General features: G+C 42.0%; 1 protein-coding gene across 1 annotated transcript in view; it reads left to right on the top strand.

Moving 5' to 3' along the window:
- The window catches only part of LOC111950030 (G protein-activated inward rectifier potassium channel 2-like), an 86,454-nt gene that overhangs the window by 58,502 nt on the left and 5,007 nt on the right, over positions 1–22,945 (top strand). The window contains exon 2 of the mRNA XM_023967360.2: positions 10,357–11,284. Coding sequence (XP_023823128.1) covers positions 10,381–11,284 — 904 coding nt within the window. The 5' untranslated portion in view covers positions 10,357–10,380. The remainder of the gene's footprint in view (positions 1–10,356; positions 11,285–22,945) is intronic.

Here is a 22,945-nt window from a genome sequence, read left to right as displayed (position 1 = left end):
GCTCAGTGCGGATGTTGCCTGTAATCCATGGCTTCTGGTTGGGGTATGTACGTATGGTCACTGTGGAGATGACGTCATCGATTCACTTATTGATGAAGCCAGTGACTGATGTGGTGTACTCCTCAATACCATCGGATGAATCCCGGAACATATTCCAGTCTTTGCTAGCAAGACAGTCCTGTAGCTTAGCATCTGCGTCATCTGACTACTTCCGTATTGACAAGTCACTGGTACATCCTGCCTTAGTTTTTGCTTGTCAGCAGGAATCAGGAGGATAGAGTTATGGTCAGATTTGCCAAATGGAGGGCGATTGAGAGCTTTGTACGAGTCTCTGTGTGTGGAGTAAAGGTAGTCTAGAGTTTTTTTCCTCTGGTTGCACATTTAACATGCTGGTAGAAATGAGGTACAATAGATGTAAGTTTCCCTGCATTAAAGTCCCCGGGCCACTAGGAGCGCCGCCTCTGGGTGAGCATTTTCTTTTTTACTTATGGCCTTATACAGCTCGTTGAGTGCGGTCTTAGTGCCAGCATCAGTTTGTGGTGGTAAATAGACAGTTATATAGATGAAAACTATCTTGGTAAATAGTGTGGTCTACAGCTTATCATGAGCTACTCTACCTCAGGCGAGCAAAACCTTGACTTCCTTCATATTAGATTTCGTGGACCAGCTGTTATTGACAAATAGACACAGACCGCCACCCATTGTCTTACCGGAGGCAGCTGTTCTATCTTGACGATGGACTGAAAACCCAGCCAGCTGTATGTTATCCATGTCATCATTCAGCCACGACTCGGTGAAACATAAGATATTACCGTTTTTAATGTCCCATTGGTAGGATAGTCTTGATCAGAGCTCATCCATTATATTATCAAATGACTGCACTTTGGCTAATATGACTGATGGTAGAGGCGGGTTACCCACTCGGCGTCGGATTCTTACAAGGCACACAACCTACGACCCCTATATCTCCCTCTCTTCTTCATGCAAATGTGCAAATGACGGGCTTTTTGGCCCGGTGTCTGAAGTAAATCCTTAGCGTCCGACTCCTTAAATAAAAATCTTCATCCAGTACGAGGTGAGTAATCACTGTTCTGACATCCAGAAGCTCTTTTTGGTCATAAGAGACGGTGGCAAAAACATTATGTACAAAATAAGTTACAAATAACGTGAAAAAATACACACAATAGCTAAATTGGTTTGGAGCCCGTAAAACAGCAGCCATCTCCTCCGGCGCCATTGTAAAAATATATGTGTATTAAAGTAGTCAAAAGCAAAGTATTTGGTCCCATATTCATAGCATGCAATGACTACATCAAGTGTGTGACCCTACAAATTTGTAGGATGCATTTGTTGTTTGTTTTGGTTGTGTTTCAGATTATTTTGTGCTAAATAGAAATGAATGCTAAATAATGTATTGTGTCATTTTGGAGTCACTTTTATTGTAAATAAGCATAGAATATGTTTCTAAACACGTCTACGTTCATGTGGATGCTACCATGATTACGTAGAGTCCTGACTGAATCGTGAATAATGATGAATGAGAAAGTTACAGAGGCGTGCTATGAATATAGGACCAAATACTAAACTTTAATACATATATAAATGAATTTGTCCCAATACATTTGGTCCCCTTAAATGGGGGGACTATGTCAAAAAGTGCTGTAATTTTCTAAACAGTTTACCCGATATGGATGAAAATAGKCTAAATTTAAAGCTGACTTTAACCCCATAGTCAATGTATCATTTCAAATCTGAAGTTCTGGAGTACAGAGCCAAAATGTGTCACTGTCCTAATACTTTTAGAGCTGACTCTATATTAATAACTTCAATGATTAATGCATGAATGGTTAAAGAGACACTGACGCAAAGGTATTTGCTGTGATTACAGGTTTACAGTCTGTTTACAGTCAGTCTGTTTACTGTTTACAGATTACAGTCTGTTTCATAGGTTGACTAAGGTTCTAGTTTTTAATTTCTAATCATGGTACTGCCTATTCTTTTTAAATTAGAGTTCAACCTAGTCTGTGGCCATGCATCTATGGGACCCAGGGTTGGAGAGAATATCCATGAAATATTAATAAACCAGAGATATGAGGACGGGATCTGAAAGCAATGAATATAGGAACACAACTCCACCATTTCAGGTGTTTGTGTAGTACCATTACCTTTTCCACTGTCATCTAGAATCTCAGAGTTGTCAGATATGTCAACTACATGGTCTCAAGTACCTTGTATCCCTGCATCCTGTACTGTGTGTTGCCGAGGAAATGGAGCGGCACACAAGAGGTAGAAGATCAGAGGCGGGTTATTGGGTGACATTGTTGTAGCTGGTGGTCTCTTCTTCAGCTGTTGAATCAACGACAAACCCTATCTGATCGATGGATAGAACACGCATCTTGGGATATTTTATCATTCAGCGTCATTCACCTTCATCTGTTTGGTATTTGGTATTTTATTAGGATCCCCATTAGCTGTTGCAAAAGCACCAGCTACTCTTCCTGGGGTCCACATGAAACATGACATAATACAGAACATTAATAGACAAAAACAGCTCAAGGACAGAACTACATACACCTGTTCATTGTTTATTTCTCTTTTATTTCAACTATGAATCATATTGAGATTGAATTGCTCTTTATAAAGGAGATGTGGGCCATGCGGTAGCCCCGACAAGCATTAGCCTATGCTACAGTTCAACCATCCAACCATTCATACTAAAAAAGTTCTCTCCTCTCTTCAATGTAAATGAGACATCATGCTGTGGGTCTCTGGCTCTCTGGCGGTGGCCCGTTCTGTGTGTGACTCTACTGTTCCCAGGCCTAGTAAATCAGCAAAAGGTCAAACACATTTCACTTCATCACCAACTAAATATGAACATTGGCCTCTTCATGGCCATACTTGTTGTGGGAACATAAATGTAGCCCAGACACAGGGGTCCCCATGATTTAGAATGCAGAGAACATAATGTCTTCCCTTATGGACACAGGCAAGCAGGACTTATGGGCCATTAACCCTCCTATATGCTCTGCCTGTAGGGTCGTTTCATATGATTTCAATACATTTCTGACTGCACCCAATGTTATTTGAACAACACCTTCCATATATGTTTGCCCGTGGTAGAAGTGGTCATAAAGTGACTTTACATTCAGTGTCAAAACATTCAGGAGATAGAGGTGTTCAAAGTTGACCCGTTTTGCATAACAGACCCTACCACAGAAAAGGCTTTGTGAGGTTTATAATTCTTTGAGAATGTTCTCACTTGTATGGAGTGAGAAAACTAGTCTTATAAACTATAAACAGTTTCCTTTACCAAACATTACTGACAACAACAGCTTCTTCCCTAACTGACACACCCACTTCCTAATTCACTCAAACCAGGAAGTGACTATGGCTTTAGCTAGAGAGTGACCGGGGCTGAGCCCACAGCCTATACACATCTCAAGGAACGATAGAACCTTGTGGGGTACATATGTGTGGGGAATAATGAACATAAAGCCTATATGAATGATCTTATCCCTGTATTCAAGCCCATTTGTGTGATAAAATAGCAGAGATTCAGTGTGTTAAACATTGTCATCTGGTCTTCTCTACTGACTATAGTTACAAGTGTAGGTGCTACGATAAAATAAGACACAATTGTAATCATGTGAAGCAGGGTCAGTCAGTGCATTGCTGGGTGTAAAAAAAATGTGTGTCACATTTGAGAACAGTCATTGTAGGTGATTTCATTGGCCCATAAACGCTTTCAGTTAGAGGGCTGTAAAAGACCATCGTGAACGATCCTCGGTGTCGAAACATGATGAGTGTTGTTCCACAAGGCTACATCCACTGGATCCCCTTATCTTTGGCGGTTGAAATCATTTTGTTGTGTAAATGAGATTACTCAGTAAAGTTCTATCGATTTAGAGTGATGGCGAACAAGAGACAGCCTTTTGAAATAGAAGACATGGCTGTGTGGCAACAGACACTGGCCAATCAAGATAAGGGCAGGAAAGAGCACAAACGCATTCTCTCAATGAAGCCCACTATAAAATGGAGGGGAGAAGAAGCACTGTAAGTGGGTTGTAATTCAATTAGGTCCAACCAATTAAAGCTACATATAGCATGCATTTCTCCGACAGCAACAAAAGTCAATCTGTCCATGAAAACATAAAAGGACACACTCCGTGTTGTGTATTGTACTCATCTCCACAAAGAACTGTTGCTCAGCATTCATCTCCATTTTGCCCTTGCTGGAGCTCTGATTCAGATGAGAAATCTGGGGGATTTGAGGAGGGCTTAGTGAATCTGGACTAATTTAATTGTCTGTATGGCTGCCGGCGACCAGTGACACAGGAATTAGTCATGGACACAGAAGCCTCCTCTGCCCCTCTCTATGAACTAGGACCACAGCTTTGTTTGCCAAGGGATATCTGCATTTTTTCCCTAGTCTTTCATTAGATCCATGAAAAGCTAATCTAAAAGCATTGTTGAGACACATTGGATTAACTGAGTTTTTCTGGCTACTGCAGATACAGGTAACGGCCAAAATAATGGAAACACTTAAGTAAATGAGGGATACAAAGTATGTTGAAAGCAGGTGCTTTCACAAAGTGGTGGTTCCTGAGTTAATTAAAATTAACATCCTATCCTGCTTAGGGTCATGTATAAAAATGCTGGGCAGCCCCCATCCACAGGGCACGAGTGGTCACTAAATGGTTTGATGAGCATTGAAATTATGTAAACCATATGCCGTGGCCGTCTCAGTCACTAGATCTCAACCCAATTGAACACTTATGGGATATTCAGGAGCGACCACCACCATCAACAAAACACCAAATTATGGAATTTCTAGTAGAAGAATGGTGTCGCATCCCTCCAATAGAGTTCCAGACACTTGTAGAATATACGCTAAGGGGCATTGAAGCTGTTCTGGCTCGTGGTGGCCCAATACCATATTAATGAACCTCTACAGGATCGGTGGGTCGCCCGCGGGACGGTTGAGCTAACGTAGACTAATGAGATTAGCATGAGGTTGTAAGTAACAAGAACATTTCCCAGGACATAGACATATCTGATATTGGCAGAAAGCTTAAATTCTTGTTAATCTAACTGCACTGTCCAATTTACAGTAGCTATGACAGTGAAAGAATACCATGCTATGGTTTGAGGAGAGTGCACAGTTATGAACTTGAAAAGTTATTAATAAACCAATTAGGCACATTTGGGCAGTCTTGATACAACATTTTGAACAGAAATGCAATGGTTCATTGGATCTGTCTAAAACGTTGCACATACACTGCTGCCATCTAGTAGCCAAAATCTAAATTGTGTCTGGTCTGGAATAATACATTATGGCCTTTCTCTTGCATTTCAAAGATGATGGTACAAAACAAATACAGAAAAAACACGTTTTTTCCTTTATATTATCTTTTACCAGATCTAATGTGTTATATTCTCCTACATTCATTTCACATTTCCACAAACTTCAAAGTGTTTCCTTTCAAATGGTATCAAGAATATGCATATCGTTGTTTCAGGTCCTGTCCTACAGGCAGTTAGATTTGGGTATGAAATTGTAGGCGAAAATTGAAAAAAAGGGTCTGATTCTTTTAATTCATATGGCTGCAATCCCGGTAACGGGATCGATATGACAACAACCAGTGAAAGTGCAGGGCGCCAAATTCAAACAACAGAAATCTCATAATTAAAATTCCTCAAACCTACATGTGTCTTATACCATTTTAAAGGTAATCTTGTTGTTAATCCCACCAAAGTGTCCGATTTCAAATAGGCTTTTCAGCAAAAGCACCACAAACGATTATGTTAGGTCACCACCAACTCAAAGAAAAATTCTGCCATTTTTCCAGCCAAAGAGAGGAGCCACAAATAGCACAAATAGAGATAAAATTAATCACTAACCTTTGATGATCTTCATCAGATGACACTCATAGGACTTCATGTTACACAATACATGCATGTTTTGTTTGATAAAGTTCATATTTATATAAAAAATCTGAGTTTACATTGGCGCGTTACATTCACTAGTTCCAAAAKCATCKAGTGATTTTGCATAGCCACATCGWTTCAACAGAAATACTCATCATAAATGTAGATGATAATACAAGTTATACACATGGAATTATAGATATACCTCTCCTTAATGCAACCYCTGTGTCAGATTTKAAAAAAACTTTACYGAAAAAGCAAWRCATGCAATAATCTGAGACGGKGCTCAGAACAATAYCCAAATTAGCCGCCATGTTGGAGTCAACAGAAACCAGAAAATACATGATAAATGTTTCCTTACCTTTGATGAACTTCATCAGAATGCAGTCCTAGGAATCCCAGGTCCACAATAAATGCTTGATTTGTTCGATAATGTCCGTTATTTATGTCCAATTAGCTACTTTGGTTAGCGCGTTTGGTAAACAATTCCAAAGTCACAAAGCGCGTCCACTATAACGTGACGAAATGTCCAAAAGTTCCGTAACAGTCAGTAGAACCATGTCAAACGATGTATTGAATCAATCTTAAGAATGTTGTTAACATACATCTTGAATAACGTTCCAACCGGAGAATTACATTGACTTCAGTTGAGCGATGGAACGGAGCTGCCTCCCACGTGAACGCGCGTGATCAAAGCGTGGTCACCTCATGGCTTTGGTTACTCATTCCTGTCTACTTCGGCCCCCCTTCACAGCAGAGTCATCAGACAAAGTTCTATTGACTGTTGACATCTAGTGGAAGCCGTAGGAAGTGAAAACTCATCCATATCTCGCTGTAATTTCAATGAGAGCTTGGTTGAAAAACTACCAGCCTCAGAAAAATTCCAAACAGGAAGTGGAACTTCTCAGGTTTTTGCCTGCCATATGAGTTCTGTTATACTCACATACATAATTCAAACAGTTTTAGAAACTTCAGAGTGTTTTCTATCCAATACTACTAATAATATGCATATATTAGCAACTATGACTGAGGAGCAGGCCGTTTACTCTGGGCACCTCTGTGCACCTTTCATCCAAGCTACTCAATACTGCCCCTGCAGCCATAAGATATTTATACCACTTTATGTTGGTTTTTACTTTATTTTGGCAGTTACCTGTATCTTGTATTCACACTTCTATTATTGTCCCTTCTGTGGATGTTGCAGTAGCTACCTCTTAATATGCCTGTCTCGGGGAGTGTGCTTTATCCAGTGGGAGCAGGGATGTAAAGGGCAGATTTGGAATCTGGCTGTGCCATTACCCAGGGGACTGGAGAACAAACAGGTGTAAACACAATACCAGACAAGCTCTCATAGAGCAAGGCTCCCTACCTCTCTCTTTCACGGAGTGAAGCATCACAAGTCCAGCACTTCAGAACGCATACATCCCTCATTCTGTCCCCCCTGGCCTTTTATCAAGTGCTAGTTGTACATGTCTCTAGTGTTAGTGCTAGTTGAATGCTGAATTAAGTCTAGGCATAAAATGCTATATTCAATATAAACGCATGCCAAGCCTTTTCTGACATAAGCAGTTTGACACACATGGATATTTTAAAACCCAGGAGCATTAGGGGTGAATTGTCCTTCTGAAGAAAACAGCATAGACCAGCATACAGTGCATTCAGAAAGTATTCAGACGCCTTGACTTTTTCCACATTTTATTACGTTATAGCCTTATTCTAAAATTGATGAAATCGTTTTTTTCCCTCATCAATCTACACACAATAACCCATAATGACAAAGCAGAAAGATAAAAAGTACATGACATTTACATAAGTATTCATACCCTTTAGTCAGTACTTTGTTGAAGCACCTTTGGCAGCCATTACAGCCTTGAGTGTTCTTGGGTATGACGCTTCAAGCTTGGCACACCTGTATTTGTGGGAGTTTCTCCCATTCTTCTGGTTGGATGGGGAGCATTGCTGCACAGCTATTTGCAGATCTCTCCAGAGATGTTCGATCGGGTTCAAGTCCGGACTCTGGCTGGGCCACTCAATGGCATTCAGAGATTTGTTCCAAAACCACTCCTGCGTTGTCTTGGCTGTGTGCTTAGAGTCATTGTCCTGTTGGTAAGTGAACCTTCGCTCCAGTCTGAGGTCCTGAGCGCTCTGGAGCATGTTTTCATCAAGGATCTCTCTGTACTTTGCTCCATTCATCTTTCACTCGGTCCTGACTAGTCTCCCAGTCCCTGCTGCTGAAAAACATCGCACAGCATGATGCTGCCACCACCATGCTTCACCGAGTGATGGTGCCAGGTTTCCTCAAGTCGCGACGCTTGGCCTTCAGGAATCTTGTTTCTCATGGTCTGAGAGTCCTTTAGGGGCCTTTTGGCAAACTACAAGCAAGCTGTCATGTGCCTTTTACTGAGGAGTGGCATCAGTCTAGCCACTCTACCATAAAGGCCTAATTGGTGGAGTGCTACAGAGATGGTTGTCCTTCTGGAAGGTTCTACCATCTCCACAGAAGAACTCTGGAGCTCTACAAGAGTGACCATCGGGTTCATGGTTACCTCCCACCTCCCACTTTTTTCCATTAAGAATGATTGACGCCACAGTGTTCTTGGGGACCTTCAATGCTGCAGAATTGTTTTGGTACCCTTCCCCAGACCTGTGCCTGGACACAATCCTGTCTCTGAGCTCTACGGACAATTCCTTCGGCTTGGTTTTTGCTCTGACATGCACTGTCAACTGTGGGACCTTATATAGACAGGTGTGTGCCTTTCCAAATCATATCCAATCAATTGAATTTACCACAGGTGGACTCCAATGAAGTTGTAGAAACATCTCAAGGATGATCAATGAAAACAGGATGACCCTGAGCTCAATTTCGAGTCTCATAGCAAAGGGTCTGAATACTTATGTGTCACGATCCTGTGGAGAGACGGACCAAGATGCAGCGGAATATGAATACATCTTCTCTTTATTTGACGAACGAAGATGAACATGAAACGAAAACACTATACAAACAAACAAAACAACAAATGATCGTGAAGCTAAATAAKGCAAGTGCACATACAAGCAACAAACGTTACACAAGACAACTACCCACAAAAGCCTACTGCCTATGGCTACCTTAAATATGGCTCCCAATCAGAGACAAATGAAAGACAGCTGTCTCTGATTGAGACCCAATCTAGGCAGCCATAGACATAACTAGACAACCTCACAATTAACTATCCCATACACAATACAACACCCATAGACTAAACAAAACACACACAACATACAATGCCCACCCCAACTCACGCCCTGACCAACTAAACATAATCAAAATAACATAAAAATAGGTCAGGAACGTGACATTATGTAAATAAGTTATTGCTGTTTTTTATTTGAAATAAATTTGCTAAATTTGTGTTCCCTTTGTCATTATGGGGTATTGTGTGTAGATTGATGAGGAAAAGTATTGTGGAAAAGCAACAAATATTGCAAACAATTCCATAATCTAGTAATCCCAATTTAACCTCTCACTACCAGTCGAGACTAAATGAGGTAGAAGGGCAGAAACCCTCCTTGGATTCTTGACCCAGCCGACTAAGTGGAATGGAGTAGCTTTAATTACAACATAGTGAGCATTTATTTTCTTCTTTGAGAAGTTCTCTCAGAGACGGAATGGATTGTGACAGCTCTCTAATCTGATGGTATCTGGAAGCGCACTGAGCGAGAAGATGTGGTCATGGTTCAACTGGACGACCGTCCATCAGCCCTCAAAGGACCCCATGTAGAGATAGTGTTGGGCAGAAGCCTCACTATAACCTTACTCATTGCTCCTCTCAGCTCATGATGACCTAACCAGTACCACCTCCATGATTCTATTTTTAGCTGGTGAAAAATTCCATATAACACTCCGCCAACCTCTTAAAATTTGAAGCACGACAGAAAATGTTGTAAATTGAAGAGGCTCTTCAAAAGTGCGTTGTCAGTATCCCCACCTGCTGTTACGACTGTGTTCAAAGCATGGGAAATCGCTTTGGTAAATATCATGCAATTTGGAGAGTATAGAAAATAGCATTGGAGAACCAGTATATTAAAACCTTTTGACAGATGAACTTTCTTTACTTAAGGCCCCTCATGATTGAAATCTGTCTAAGATTGTCAGTGCATTATGCAATAACAAATGAGTCAAATAGACATTCAATATATCTTGGCTTGCACTGTATGAAGACTAGGAAGTTAGTTTACAGATTTTCTAAGAGAAAAAGAAAGTCTGTATTTTATAAGATAAATCAAACTGTAGCAAGATCCTACCATCTGTCTACAGCATTTGGAGTGAGACATTGTGGGATTTGGGATGAAATGACCATCTCAAAGTTTAAGGTGTTGCAGTTCAGTAGTTGTGCCTCTGTCTTACCTGCCCTTTTCTTTTGTTGTCTTCTCTCTCTCTCCCTGTAGGCTTGACTCCTTCTAGAAGCCCCAATGGAGCAGGATGTGGAAAGTCCGGCAGTCACCACCCGAAAGCCCAAGCTACCCAAGCAGGCTCGCGAGGACCTGCCCAAGCAGCTGGTAGACCAGGTGCGGGCAAAGAGGAAGATCCAGAGGTACGTCCGTAAGGACGGCAAATGTAATGTCCACCATGGCAACGTCCAGGAGACCTATCGCTACCTGACGGACATCTTCACCACACTGGTGGACCTCAAGTGGAGGTTCAACCTCTTCATCTTTGTCTTGGTGTACACAGTGACGTGGCTCTTATTTGGCTTCGCATGGTGGCTCATCGCCTATGTGCGTGGCGACCTGGAACACATAGGGGACAACCAGTGGACTCCCTGTGTCAATAATCTCAACGGTTTTGTCTCAGCCTTTCTCTTCTCCATAGAGACAGAGACAACCATAGGGTACGGCTATAGGGTTATAACAGACCAATGCCCAGAGGGGATCCTTCTGCTGTTGATTCAGTCGGTGCTGGGGTCCATAGTTAATGCCTTCATGGTGGGCTGCATGTTTGTCAAGATCTCGCAGCCCAAGAAGCGGGCAGAAACATTAGTGTTCTCCACCAGCGCTGTCATCTCCGTAAGGGATGGCCGGCTGTGTCTGATGTTCAGGGTAGGGGACCTTCGGAACTCGCACATCGTGGAGGCCTCAATCAGGGCCAAGCTGATCAAGTCCAAGCAGACCAAGGAAGGGGAGTTCATACCCCTCAACCAGACAGACATGAATGTGGGTTATGACACGGGGGATGACAGGCTCTTCCTGGTGTCCCCGCTCATCATCTGCCATGAAATCAATCAGAACAGCCCCTTCTGGGAGATCTCCCAGGCCGACCTTGACAAAGAGGACCTGGAGATTGTGGTCATTCTGGAGGGCATGGTGGAGGCTACAGGTAAGCAACATCAAACATATAAATTACAGGTTTAATTCATAAACTTTTCCTTCTCTTTGTTTCCTAATCACAGATTCCATTGAAATTCAAACTGTCAAACTGAAACTTTAAACTGAAATGTTGCTCCAGTATAATAATACATATTTAATTTGTGTGTGGGTGTTGTATTAACTTTGACAATTATAGTAATTATAGCAATTTCATACAGTAGCAAAGTCCATATGCTCATCATCCTGTTACATGTTACCTCTGATTTGCATTAGCAGTTAATGGTTTATTCAGAAGTGAACAAGGATGTTTCATTTCTTATCATAATAATGCTTTCATATGTGCTTGTCTCCTCTTCTTGTCTTCTTTTACCTTATTTTCCACTGAGGTTTGAGAGGGAGTCATTGAAAGGCATAAGGGAAAACAGACGAGGCGATATAATTCAATTAATCTAGATTCAGCCCTTGTGTGCACCATGGTGTTGCCCCACAGCCTTTTGTTAGGTTATGGGCTGCACAATAGGCTTATTGTGGGGGAGATGCAAATAAGATCAGATTTCATTACCAATAGGAAAAGGCAGGTGCATCCCTGGTTGTGTAACCACATGGACCATTGAAAACACTGTCTGCAGACACTTTTGCCTGATTACACAAGCAGTAAAGAGGCCATAGTCTTCAGTGTGGAATAAAACTATGAGGCACAGTGCAGCCAGGTGTGCACACAGGTTACAGATAGCACACATGTATTTCCTTTAGCATTGATATGAAAACACACACATATTACACACACACTATTTGACACAAGCTTACTCACGGTATCCATTGTGAGGTGAATTCGACCTGTATGTTTTTCGTGCTTCAAATTGCTGGTTAGTTTGTTGGTTAGTCTAGCTTTACTGCATTCGATTTGGCTTGACCTCAGTGCATCTCCATGTGTTACTGAAATCAAATGCACTGCCCTATCCAGAATTCCAGACGAATTACTTCCAGTCCAAATACCAGATTTATTGTGCATCTTGCTAGCAGACAATGCCCAACAAATATTTGAAGGTTATGTTTACCAGTCTCCTTGAATCTCACTCAGACAAAACAAAACCGTCCGAGACAACTTGGAAGCAAGACATGGTTGTCAGAATAAAAGGATAAACACAAACAGGCATTTTCATCAATTCAAACACTGTTTCAAAGAAGTTGCAGTGAGGATTTTCTAAGGCTCTTTTTGGAGGTGGCAGAAAAGCAGCTAAGTGACTTAGTGGGMTGAGAAGCAGGTCTCCACACCTGGTTCACACCAGAACCTAACAGGGCAGCCCTAAAGAGGGATAGACATGACCGAATTTGGCAGCTCGTCAGAAATACAAAATACAGGACCTTGTTAAAAAATGCTGCCAACAAAATGCCAACACTAAGGACATTTCAGGATGTCTTCTGGAACAATACTTCTGTATATGGCATCCTTGAAACTGGTTCTATACGGACCTAAGAGTTCGATAAATGCAGGGTGTTGTACTGTATGGCGTGTGAATGAGCTTGTATGATTTGCACAAAGACAATTTAAATGAAAAGTATGGTTTGTTTGTTGCAAAGTGTTCTATTTTTCATCGCACAGGGAGCAGTGAGAGTTTGTCTGGCCTTGAGCTGTAATGTAAGAAATCATTACACTGTAGTTTCTGGGCTGATAATGTTATTTTATAAATAACAGACAGAAAATCCTATGAAAATGGGAGCTCAAATGCATCCACTCATAACATGCCCATTAAAGGTTGGGTCAAAGAGTGAACTAGAAATGATCCTGCTATGAAACTGCTCTGAGAGATATCTGTCCCCCGCTTCTTGACTCATCCTGTAACTCTCTGGCTCTGTTCTGGAGGGCAGGCCAAACATATCAATCTCTTTCCTCCGTCTTTCCATTTCCTCCTTTATTCTCTTTGTGGACGATTATCAGCTGATACATGTAAATGAGTCAAATGAGCTCAAATGAGAGAAGCCTGCTGTTTTGAAAGGGGAAGCCTCTTCGCCTATTGCTCTGTTCTTTTTCAGTTGTCATTTTCTATTTGATTCAGACAATATTGGTTTGAATCATGTCAGCACTTTGATGATGTAGTGAAATAATATTTGATATATAGACTATATTATATACAGTGCCTTCGGAAAGTATTCAGAGCCATTGACTTCTTCCACATCTTGCTACGTTACAGCCTTATTCTAAAATTGATTTTTTTTWAACAATTTCCTCAGCAATGTACACACAATACTCCATAATGACAAAGCGAAAACAGGTTTTTAGACATTTCTGCAAATTTATTAAAGACAAAAAACAGAAATACCTTATTTACATAAGTATTCGGACCATTTGCTATGAGACTCGAAATTGAGCTCAGGTGCATCCTGTTTCCATTGATCATCGAGATGTTTCTACCACTTGATTGGAGTCTACCTGTGGTAAATTCAATTGATTGGACATGATTTGGAAAGGCACATACCTGTCTAAATAAGGTCACACAGTTGACAGTGCATGTCAGAGCAAAAACCAAGCCATGAGGTCGAAGGAATTGTCCGTAGAGCTCCGAGACAGGATTGTGTCGAGGAACAGATCTGGGGAAGGCTACCAAAAAATCTTCCTAGAGCTGGCCGCCCGGCCAAACTGAGCAATCGGGGGAGAAGGGCCTTGGTCAGGGAGGTGACCAAGAAACCGCTGGTCACTCTGACAGAGCTCCAGATTCCCTCTGTGGAAATGGGAGAACCTTCCAGAAGGACAACCATCTATGCAGCACTCCACCAATTAAGCCTTTATGGTAGAGTGGACAGACGGAAGACACTCCTCAGTAAAAGGCACATGACAGCCCGCTTGGAGTTTGCCAAATGGCACCTAAAGGACTCTCAGACCATGAGAAACAAGATTCTCTGGTCTGATGAAACCAAGATTAAGCTCTTTGGCCTGAATGCCAAGCATCACGTCTGGAGGGACCCTGGCACCATCCCTACGGTGAAGGATGGTGGTGGCAGCATCGTGCTGTGGGGGATATTTTTCAGCAGCAGGGACTGGTAGACTAGTCATGATCGAGGCAAAAATCAACGGAGCAAATTACAGAGAGATCCTTGATGAAAACCGACTCCAGAGCGCTCAGGACCTCAGACTGGGGCGAAGGTTCACCTTCCAACAGGACAACGACCCTAAGCACACAGCCAAAACAACGCAGGAGTGGCTTCGGGACAAGTCTCTGAATGTACTTGAATGGCCCAGCCAGAGCCCGAACTTGAACCCAATCGAACATTTCTGCAGAGACCTTTAAAATACCTGTGCAGCACCGCTCCCCATCCAACCTGACAGAGCTTGAGAGGATCTGCAGAGAATAATGGGAAAAACTTCCCAAATACAGGTGTGCCAAGTTTGTAGTGTCATACTCAAGAATACTTGAGTCTGTAATTGCTGCCAAAGGTGTTTCAACAAAGTACTGAGTAAAAGATCTGAATACTTATGTAAATTTGATATTTCCGTTTTTATTTTTAATAAATTGGCAAAAATTGTCATTATGGGGTATTGTGTGTAGATTGATAAGGGGGGAAAACTATTTAATCCATTTTATAATAGGGCTGTAACCTAACAAAATGTGGAAAAGTTCAATCGGTCTGAATACTTTCCGAAGGCACTGTATAACTAACATAAGACCCTTGATAGGACTATGCCATTAATATGATCAAAGTCTATTCAATCTTAATATCTGACTCCATTAAGAGGATTCATAAAGACTATAGTTGAGTTACAGGAATTGGCTATCAAGAAAGTTCTGAGAATTGTCTGTCAAAGGAAAATAAAATAAACTAAAATATAAATGCAACATGCAACAATTTCAAAGATTTTACTGAGATACAGTCCATTTAAGGAAATCAGTCAATTGAAATAAATAAATTAGGCCCAAATCTACGGATTTCACATGACTGGGAATACAGATATGCATCTGTTGGTCACAGATWCCTTTAAAAAAAGGTAGTGGCATGGATCAGAAAACCAGTCAGTATCTGGGTTGACCACCATTTGCCTCATGCAGAGCGACACATCTCCTTTACATAGAGTTCATCAGGCTGTTGATTGTAGCCTGTGGAATGTTGTCCCACTCCTCTTTTAATGGCTGTGCAAAGCTGGATATTGGCGGGAACTGGAACACGCTGTCGTACACGTCGATCCAGAGCATCCCAAACATGCTCAATGGATGACCTGTCTGGTGAGTATGCAGGCCATGGAAGAACTGGGACATTTTCAGCTTCCAGGAATTTTGTACAGATCCTTGCAACATTATCATGCTGAAACATGAGGTGATGGCGGTGGATGAATGGCACAACAATGGGCCTCAGGATATCATCATGGTATCTCTGTGCATTCAAATTGCCATCCATAAAATCCAATTGTGTTTGTTGTCCGTAGCTTATGCCTACCCATACCATAACCCCACCGCCACCATGGGGCACTCTGTTCACAGCGGTGACATCAGCAAACCCCCACCCACAAGACGCCACACACACAGTGTGCCATCTGTCCAGTACAGTTMAAATCGGGATTCATCCGTGAAGAGCACACTTCTCTAGCGTGTCAGTGGCCATCGAAGGTGAGCATTTTCCCACTGAAGTCGGTTACGACGCAGAACTGCAGTCAGATCAAGACCCTGGTGAGGACGACGAGCACGCAGATTCCCTGAGACGGTGTATGCACGTGGTCTGTGGTTGTGAAGCCAAATTCTCTAAAACGACGTTTCTGACAGTTTAAGCAGATATTCTTCAGATAGCATCAGAGTTCTCCTCAGGGGACAAGTTTCAGATCAATTCCAAACATGGATACAATAGAATCACTAACACACATTTCAATAGTCAGTCCGCTGGATGCTGTAAGAGAGAGAGGCAATTTGGCCTCTTGAAGGGCTGACAGGCCCTTGAGGTTTTTTCCCTTGTTTTTCTGGGCCATTTGCCATGCAGACTCAGAGGTGACAGAGAGCACATAAGTTAGGGCCGAGCCTACAATGATAAAAGGCCAATAAAATACTAATGTAATTGTGTGGGTTGTAAAATGTGAATTATCTTCTCTCTTTGAATAAAAAAAACGTTTTACAATTCATATTTTGCGCCTCTCTCATGCCTGTGGGCATTTACAACAAAAGGTTTCTCAGATGATGAGAGGGGGGATCTTTGGAAGCAGTGGAAATTGCTTGATCATTCTAAGTCTTTATCAGCTGTTAATAAATACATTTACCCTCTTACTTGAGGACCCACAGTGTTGAGGAGTTGACTGATTGGATCTGGTGTTATCATTTAGATCTCAATATACTGCTGTTCATTGTTTCTTAACTGTTTAAAATGTCCAAGAGAGGAAGGCTTTGCTGGCTGGCTGACTTTGGAGGGGCAGTCAGCAGGCCCTAACACATCCCAGCTGATTTTGTTATTTTTGGTACCTAGCACACCACATCTCTGGCATACCACTAGGGTAAAGATAAAGATATATAGATCAAATAAAGTGAGATTTGGTGTCAGAATGAACCAGTCCGATTTTTTAAGCTTTGTGCATTTATGTGAAAAGATATAGGTAGCTGCAGCACAGGCAGTGGAAGGAAGTCAGATGGTAATCAGTGACAGGAGCCAGTGATTACACTGTTTGATGAAGTGGCAGTTAAGCAGATTTTGACTGGGTTTAATTAACATAAATCTGTTACAGTCTATGTTTCTCTGAGAGATTACCACAGCAAGCAACATTGGCTGCATTATCTATATTCATTCATAACATAATGATAGATTATAGCAGTGAAAAATACAATGGAAGCAACCAAATCAATTGGCTATTGGTCCTCAGAGTAGCGGCCTGATAGCTTTTATGGCATATTGAAGTAGCCGTGAACATTATTCTTTCGTTACTCTCCTTCTCAGCAAACATGGAAAGCACATGTACCACCACAAGCACTGCGTTATAGCAATATCAGACGGATTATTCTGATAGGTTGGTTGATGTTTCTGGTTTGATTTTGTTGTACTCATAGTACATATGTTAAAGAAAGTTAGAATGAGATTATGTGTCTTCTGTGTCTCAGCAGCCATTCGGTCAAACAGTCGCATTACTCTTCGGTCAGTGGATGGAATGATGAGGTTGAAATAAAGAGTATAGAGATGCAATAGAAAAGCAGGCTTCTGATTTGCTGCATTTGGCCCTTTCCACTTCACTCAAATCAATACCAGTGGTAACTATTCCAGATTCACTATACCTTGGGTACCATTACCAACAGAGGTAATACTTTAGAGCAGTGCTCTGCATCACTTCTACTGTATCTGTATCAAAGAACAGTGAATATTTCGATTAGACATGGAAAAAGAGCTGCAGACAAGGATAATTCCCCATCTTGTTGTTGGAACATGAAGAAAAGTCCACCCTCCTCCCTCCTTCTGCTTCTATCTCCCTCTCTAAGTGACAGTGATGGTTTGTAAGGTTGCCATGGCAACTGCGGTTACTGTCTGCATGTGTGTTTGTGTGTGCGTGTGTGTGGGTGTGTGTGTAAGACAGACAGAGACAGAGAGTGTAAAGCTTGACTCTCTGTGAGCATACGAAGTGAGCAAGCAGGAAAGCCCACTGTGGTTATGTAAGCTCTATTATCTAAACAGCAGGCCACACCAGCCAATAGCTATCTGATTATTATTAGCTATTATGTTCCACCAATTCTGCTTGTGGGTAGTTGCTTTACTTTAGGCGAGAACTCTGTTCTTACAGACAGAGATTTATTGTACGTAGGCGCACATGTTCTATTTAGATTATTTTTAATATGGCCAATACTTTGATATGGTGTTGCCATGTGGTACATGTTTGTCTCAAATTCTGTCAATTATACAGTCAGGTCCGTAATTATTGGCACCCTTGATAATAGATGAGCAAAAAAGACTGTATAAAGTAAATAATACAAACACTGAGCTACATTGTCTGCAAAAAAAAGGGGAAATTATATTATTTTATCCTAGCAACTGTTCAGAGAAATATATTTTGTTTAACAAGTAATTAAAAAGATAGTGGTCAAAATTATTGGCACCCCTGTTTTCAATACTCTAGCACCCTCCCTTTGCGAAGGTAATGACACTGAGCCTTTTTCTACAATATTTTATGATATTGAAGAATACGTTGGGCGGGATCATAGACCATTCCTCCATACATAATCTTTCCAGATCCTTGATATCTTTTATCTGCCCTCTTCAATTCAAACCACAAGTTTTCAATGGGGTTCAAGTCCAGAGACTGAGATGATCAATTAACAATTTATTTGTGGATTTTGATTAGTGCTTGGGATTATTGTCTTGCTGGAATATTCGCTTGCGGCCAAGTGTCAGCTTCCTGGCTAAAATGTCCTGGTACTTGGTAAAGTTCATGATGCCGTTGACTCTAACAAGGGCCCCAGGACCAGTGGAAGCAAAATAGCCCATAAGATCAAAGATCCTCTACCATATTTACAGTAGGTATGAGGTACTTTTCTGCATATGCTTCTGTTTTTCAACGCTAAATCACCTAGGTGTCGGGGGCAGAGGGCAGCACACTTTGTTTCATTGGATAATAACTGTTTGCGAGGGGCCAGGCTGCATGTGTAATTGTCCCGTTTGTAGTCTCTGATTAGCACCATTGTGAGTAAAGTATATGAGGAGCCGGAGATGTACAGAGGGAGATGCCAACTGAGCGGATGATGGCAGACCACATACAGTGCATATAATCAAACCCCAACATTGTCAGAAAAGGAGAGAGGAATGGAGGGAGGGGGACGGAAGGGGTTTTAGGTGTTGACTGACTGCCATTACTACTCTCTGGTATCACAGACCCAACATGCAACCAGTTTACTGTGTGTCCCCCTTTGCCCCAACACCTTGGTTGTTTGAGTGGATAGGGCACCAGTCTTTCTAATCTCTACATATTAAACTAACTACAGGGGTCAGGCAGAGAACAGTCATTGTTTTGGGAAAGTTGAAAGTAGCTGATATTGTCTACATGCAAGTCAGATTTACCTAAATAGACAGGTGCAACCACAGATTACATCTGAAACCATCAATTCACTCCCTTCCCCCTAATTTGAAGGTTCTACTAGACTTCTATACTTTGTGTAAAAACAGGTGATGTGAACATTGTGAGGCCAGACTAAATGTTGAATCATTTCTTCAGTGTGTTATTGTGGTAGTGGCAGTGGCCTTTATAGCATGCTCAACTGATGGATATTGGGAGCGGTGCCTTGTCATTCAGCCCAGGGCATGTTCAGACCGGAGCAGCAGTGGCGTGAAGGAGAATGTTTCGGGTGACAGGGGAGGGGTCGCAAGGTTGTGGAGGGCATGATGAGAAGCAGGAACAGCTTGTGGCCATTTTCACGGCTGACCTGTTCTGTGTTATGAGGGCTGTGAATGTACAGTATGCAACACAAACACATACACACATGTAGCCACAGCAGGATGAGGAGACTGTGTGGTCATAGACTATGTGTCTGCCAGACATTTATGTTCCAGGTTTGTCTTACTCACGTGCAGACGCACGCACGCACGCACGCACGCACGCACGCACGCACGCACGCAGCGCACGCACGCACGCACGCACGCACGCACACACACGCACACACACACACCACCACACCACACACACACACACACACACACACACACACACACACACAGAATAGCTCATGGTGTTTCTGGGAATAATTCTCTCCATATGGAATTAGGCCAACTAGTTATGCGATGCAATGAACTTGACTCAGTGAACGGAATGAGGAAGAAGAGTTTGCTCCTCAGATGTGAGTCAGGACTTTAGAAGGGGGATTTCTATTTCTACTCTCTCCCTCTGCATCACCAATGTCCTTATTAATTGTCATTGCCACAGTCCAAGTGGGAGTTAGTGTTCATTCAGGATAGAGTTTGAAGATAACCCCATTGCCAGGCCTATCCATACTAAACATCAGTAGTAAGTTGGGTGGCTTTCCAGTTATAAAAGTCCTCCCTGACTTAACAGACAGACCCTTCTCCCTCTCACTGCCACCTTGCACTGACTTACTGTAATTTATTGGGGGATTTAAAGTGACTGCAGTCTGCTCCTGATTGATAACAGATGCAGTCTGAAACAGCTAGCTCAAAGACTCTCAGCCTCACAGATCTACCTGTGACCAAGTAGCCTGAATGAGACAACGTCAGTGTATAAATCTACCATTGCATCCCAGAAGGTAATCCGGCTGCATTTTCAATAGATACAGTATATACATTTTAATAGCATGTTGTGGTATGGATTAATGCTTTATTCAGATTGTCTCAACTATCTGTCACCATTCGAGAGTATATCTCTCTTTGGGAAGCTGAGCAGAGGTCCAAGAGACTGGTCTGCCGTAAAAATGAATTGTTCATGCTTAATTTGTATTATTTGTACACACATGATCGCCCGCTTGACAACATGTGAACCAGTTGAGCTATAGAAAAGGATCCAATTCAATAGCACCATTGGGGACATTTTAAGCTATCTGTGGAGTGAGCTTACATTATGTTCTTATCTCCGTTACACACGCACATGCGCCCACAAGCACAGACACACATGCACAGTAGGCCTATATTAGTACATTAACAGTAGGCCTATATTAGTAACATGCTCACGCACGCACACACACACAACACACACCACACACCACACACACACACACCACACACACCACACACACACACACACACACACACACACACACACACAGTGCAATCGGCCCTGGCACTGGGGCGTGGGTTACATAAATGTGCTCAGCTAGGACTGTGTGTGGGTGTCTGCCTGCCTTTCTCTCCATTCACCTTTGGGCTGTTGCTGTTCGTTGAAATTCCTGCGTTTGAGCACGTCAGTGTTTTTCTCCTGTGTCTTGCTCAGGGGCCTCTCGGCTGTGAGAGAGTAATCAGCCACTGAGGTACCTATCGACTGCACTGTGAGCCCCCTTTAATGATGTCTCAGTCTCAGGCCCCCATTCAAGGCTTCACATCCTCGGTAGCCCACTCCCCTGCCTGGTTTAGTTCAGGTTGTGTAAAGACACTGGGCCAGTGATTGGTACAGTGTCAGGATCAGGAGGGGGCTTCCTGAAGCTGAGTAATTGCAGGGTCTGAGTAACACCTACAACAATTGCTGCACTCCACTCAATTTGTCTCCATCTTGGGCGGCTGGGCATTCTCAACCAGTTAATGTATTTGAATCCACCCCTTGCATGTCTTCATTGAAGACATTATTAAACTGTTGTAGCGAGAGAAATGCATATGTTGCACTTTGTCAAATTGAATTTGAAGAAAGGCTCTGGACACTTTTGTCATTTAGGGTGCATGACAGGAACAACAGTTTGTAATGGTTTCCAAGCAGGATAATTATATAACTTCTTTTACATTTAAAAAAAATTCTCTACAATTTCTATAAACACTCTCTTTTTGTCTGTGTCGTAGTTTGAGAGACCTGTGTGTGTTACACCTCAAAGCAGCAGATTTTGTTCGGCTGCTCATTGGTGCTGCACATTTTCAGGATCATCTGCCAAATGGAACTGCAGTACGAGATGTACCAGCCCTCCCTCCACCACCATGATACAGACACAAACACACTCTTGATATAGTCCTTTATACCGTCTCTTCGCTTTACTCAATATCCTGTTGATGGCTGCGCTCCAGAGCACCAATTATTCTTGAATTGCATGTTCATTATGAATCCCCCATTGACCTCCCTCCACTTTTGATGCTATAATCTCAATAATTGTGCCATTCCGATGCCCTGCAGCATTAAACGTGTCAATGGGGCTGGTTAGCCATGACAACTATCTAAATTGGGATATTGCTTGTCATTCAGTGCCTGTTTAACGGTTTCTTATTAAGATGTCTTATGAAACCTGCCGGATAGGGAAAAAAACGTAGGTCAAACGAGGCCACTCATCACTAAGTTATAATCTATTAATGATTATAGGCTCTTCCTCTTGTGTAAGTATTAGTGTTTCAATTTTTCCGGCAAATGTTTCAGAAGATCCCCTCTTTATCTTTTCCTGTAAAATGGGGAAAATATTTTAAATGGCCAACTTGAATTTTCTCTAACAAGGCAAGGAATTCAGAGACTTTCTAGAGTAATTTTTAACATATCATTATATTTGACCCAATAAATTATTAATTGAAGTAGTTGCCTGTTTTCCTTGAGAAATATAATAAATTATGGCTTCACCTACACACAGAGCCTAGCAGCACCATTCATACTAATGAGTGACAATAAAATCTGGTCAAAGTGCTTTGGTTTGGTTTTGTGATTGTGAAAGATGACATACTGTAGCCTTGCAAATGCTCAGTAGTCAACAGTAAGACCTGTACCACTGTCCACATAACTTAGACTTCGAGTGCAGCCTTGCACGTGAATGATGAGGATATAAACGCTTACTGTATGTCTCTGGGGTACATTTACAGTGTACTGCTGCATCAAAGCTCAAACCAGAGTCTAGTTAGTGTCTATGTTCATAATTAAGAGTTATTAATAGTCTCTGTACAGTATGTTCAATACATCAACCCTTCCTGAGTGTTGTGTGGACTGGATAGGGCTGGATATATTAATGAGTGCTCAGTTTTGAGTGTCCAACTGTATCAGCAATTAATAACTTACTTAATCCCAGCACGTATGACCCTAGCCAGAGATCACTGATTGCTA

This window comes from Salvelinus sp. IW2-2015, linkage group LG23 (assembly GCF_002910315.2).
Source record: "Salvelinus sp. IW2-2015 linkage group LG23, ASM291031v2, whole genome shotgun sequence".
Taxonomy (NCBI): domain Eukaryota; kingdom Metazoa; phylum Chordata; class Actinopteri; order Salmoniformes; family Salmonidae; genus Salvelinus; species Salvelinus sp. IW2-2015.
Note: the sequence above shows the minus strand (reverse complement) of the source record. Positions and strands in the feature narration are given on the sequence as shown.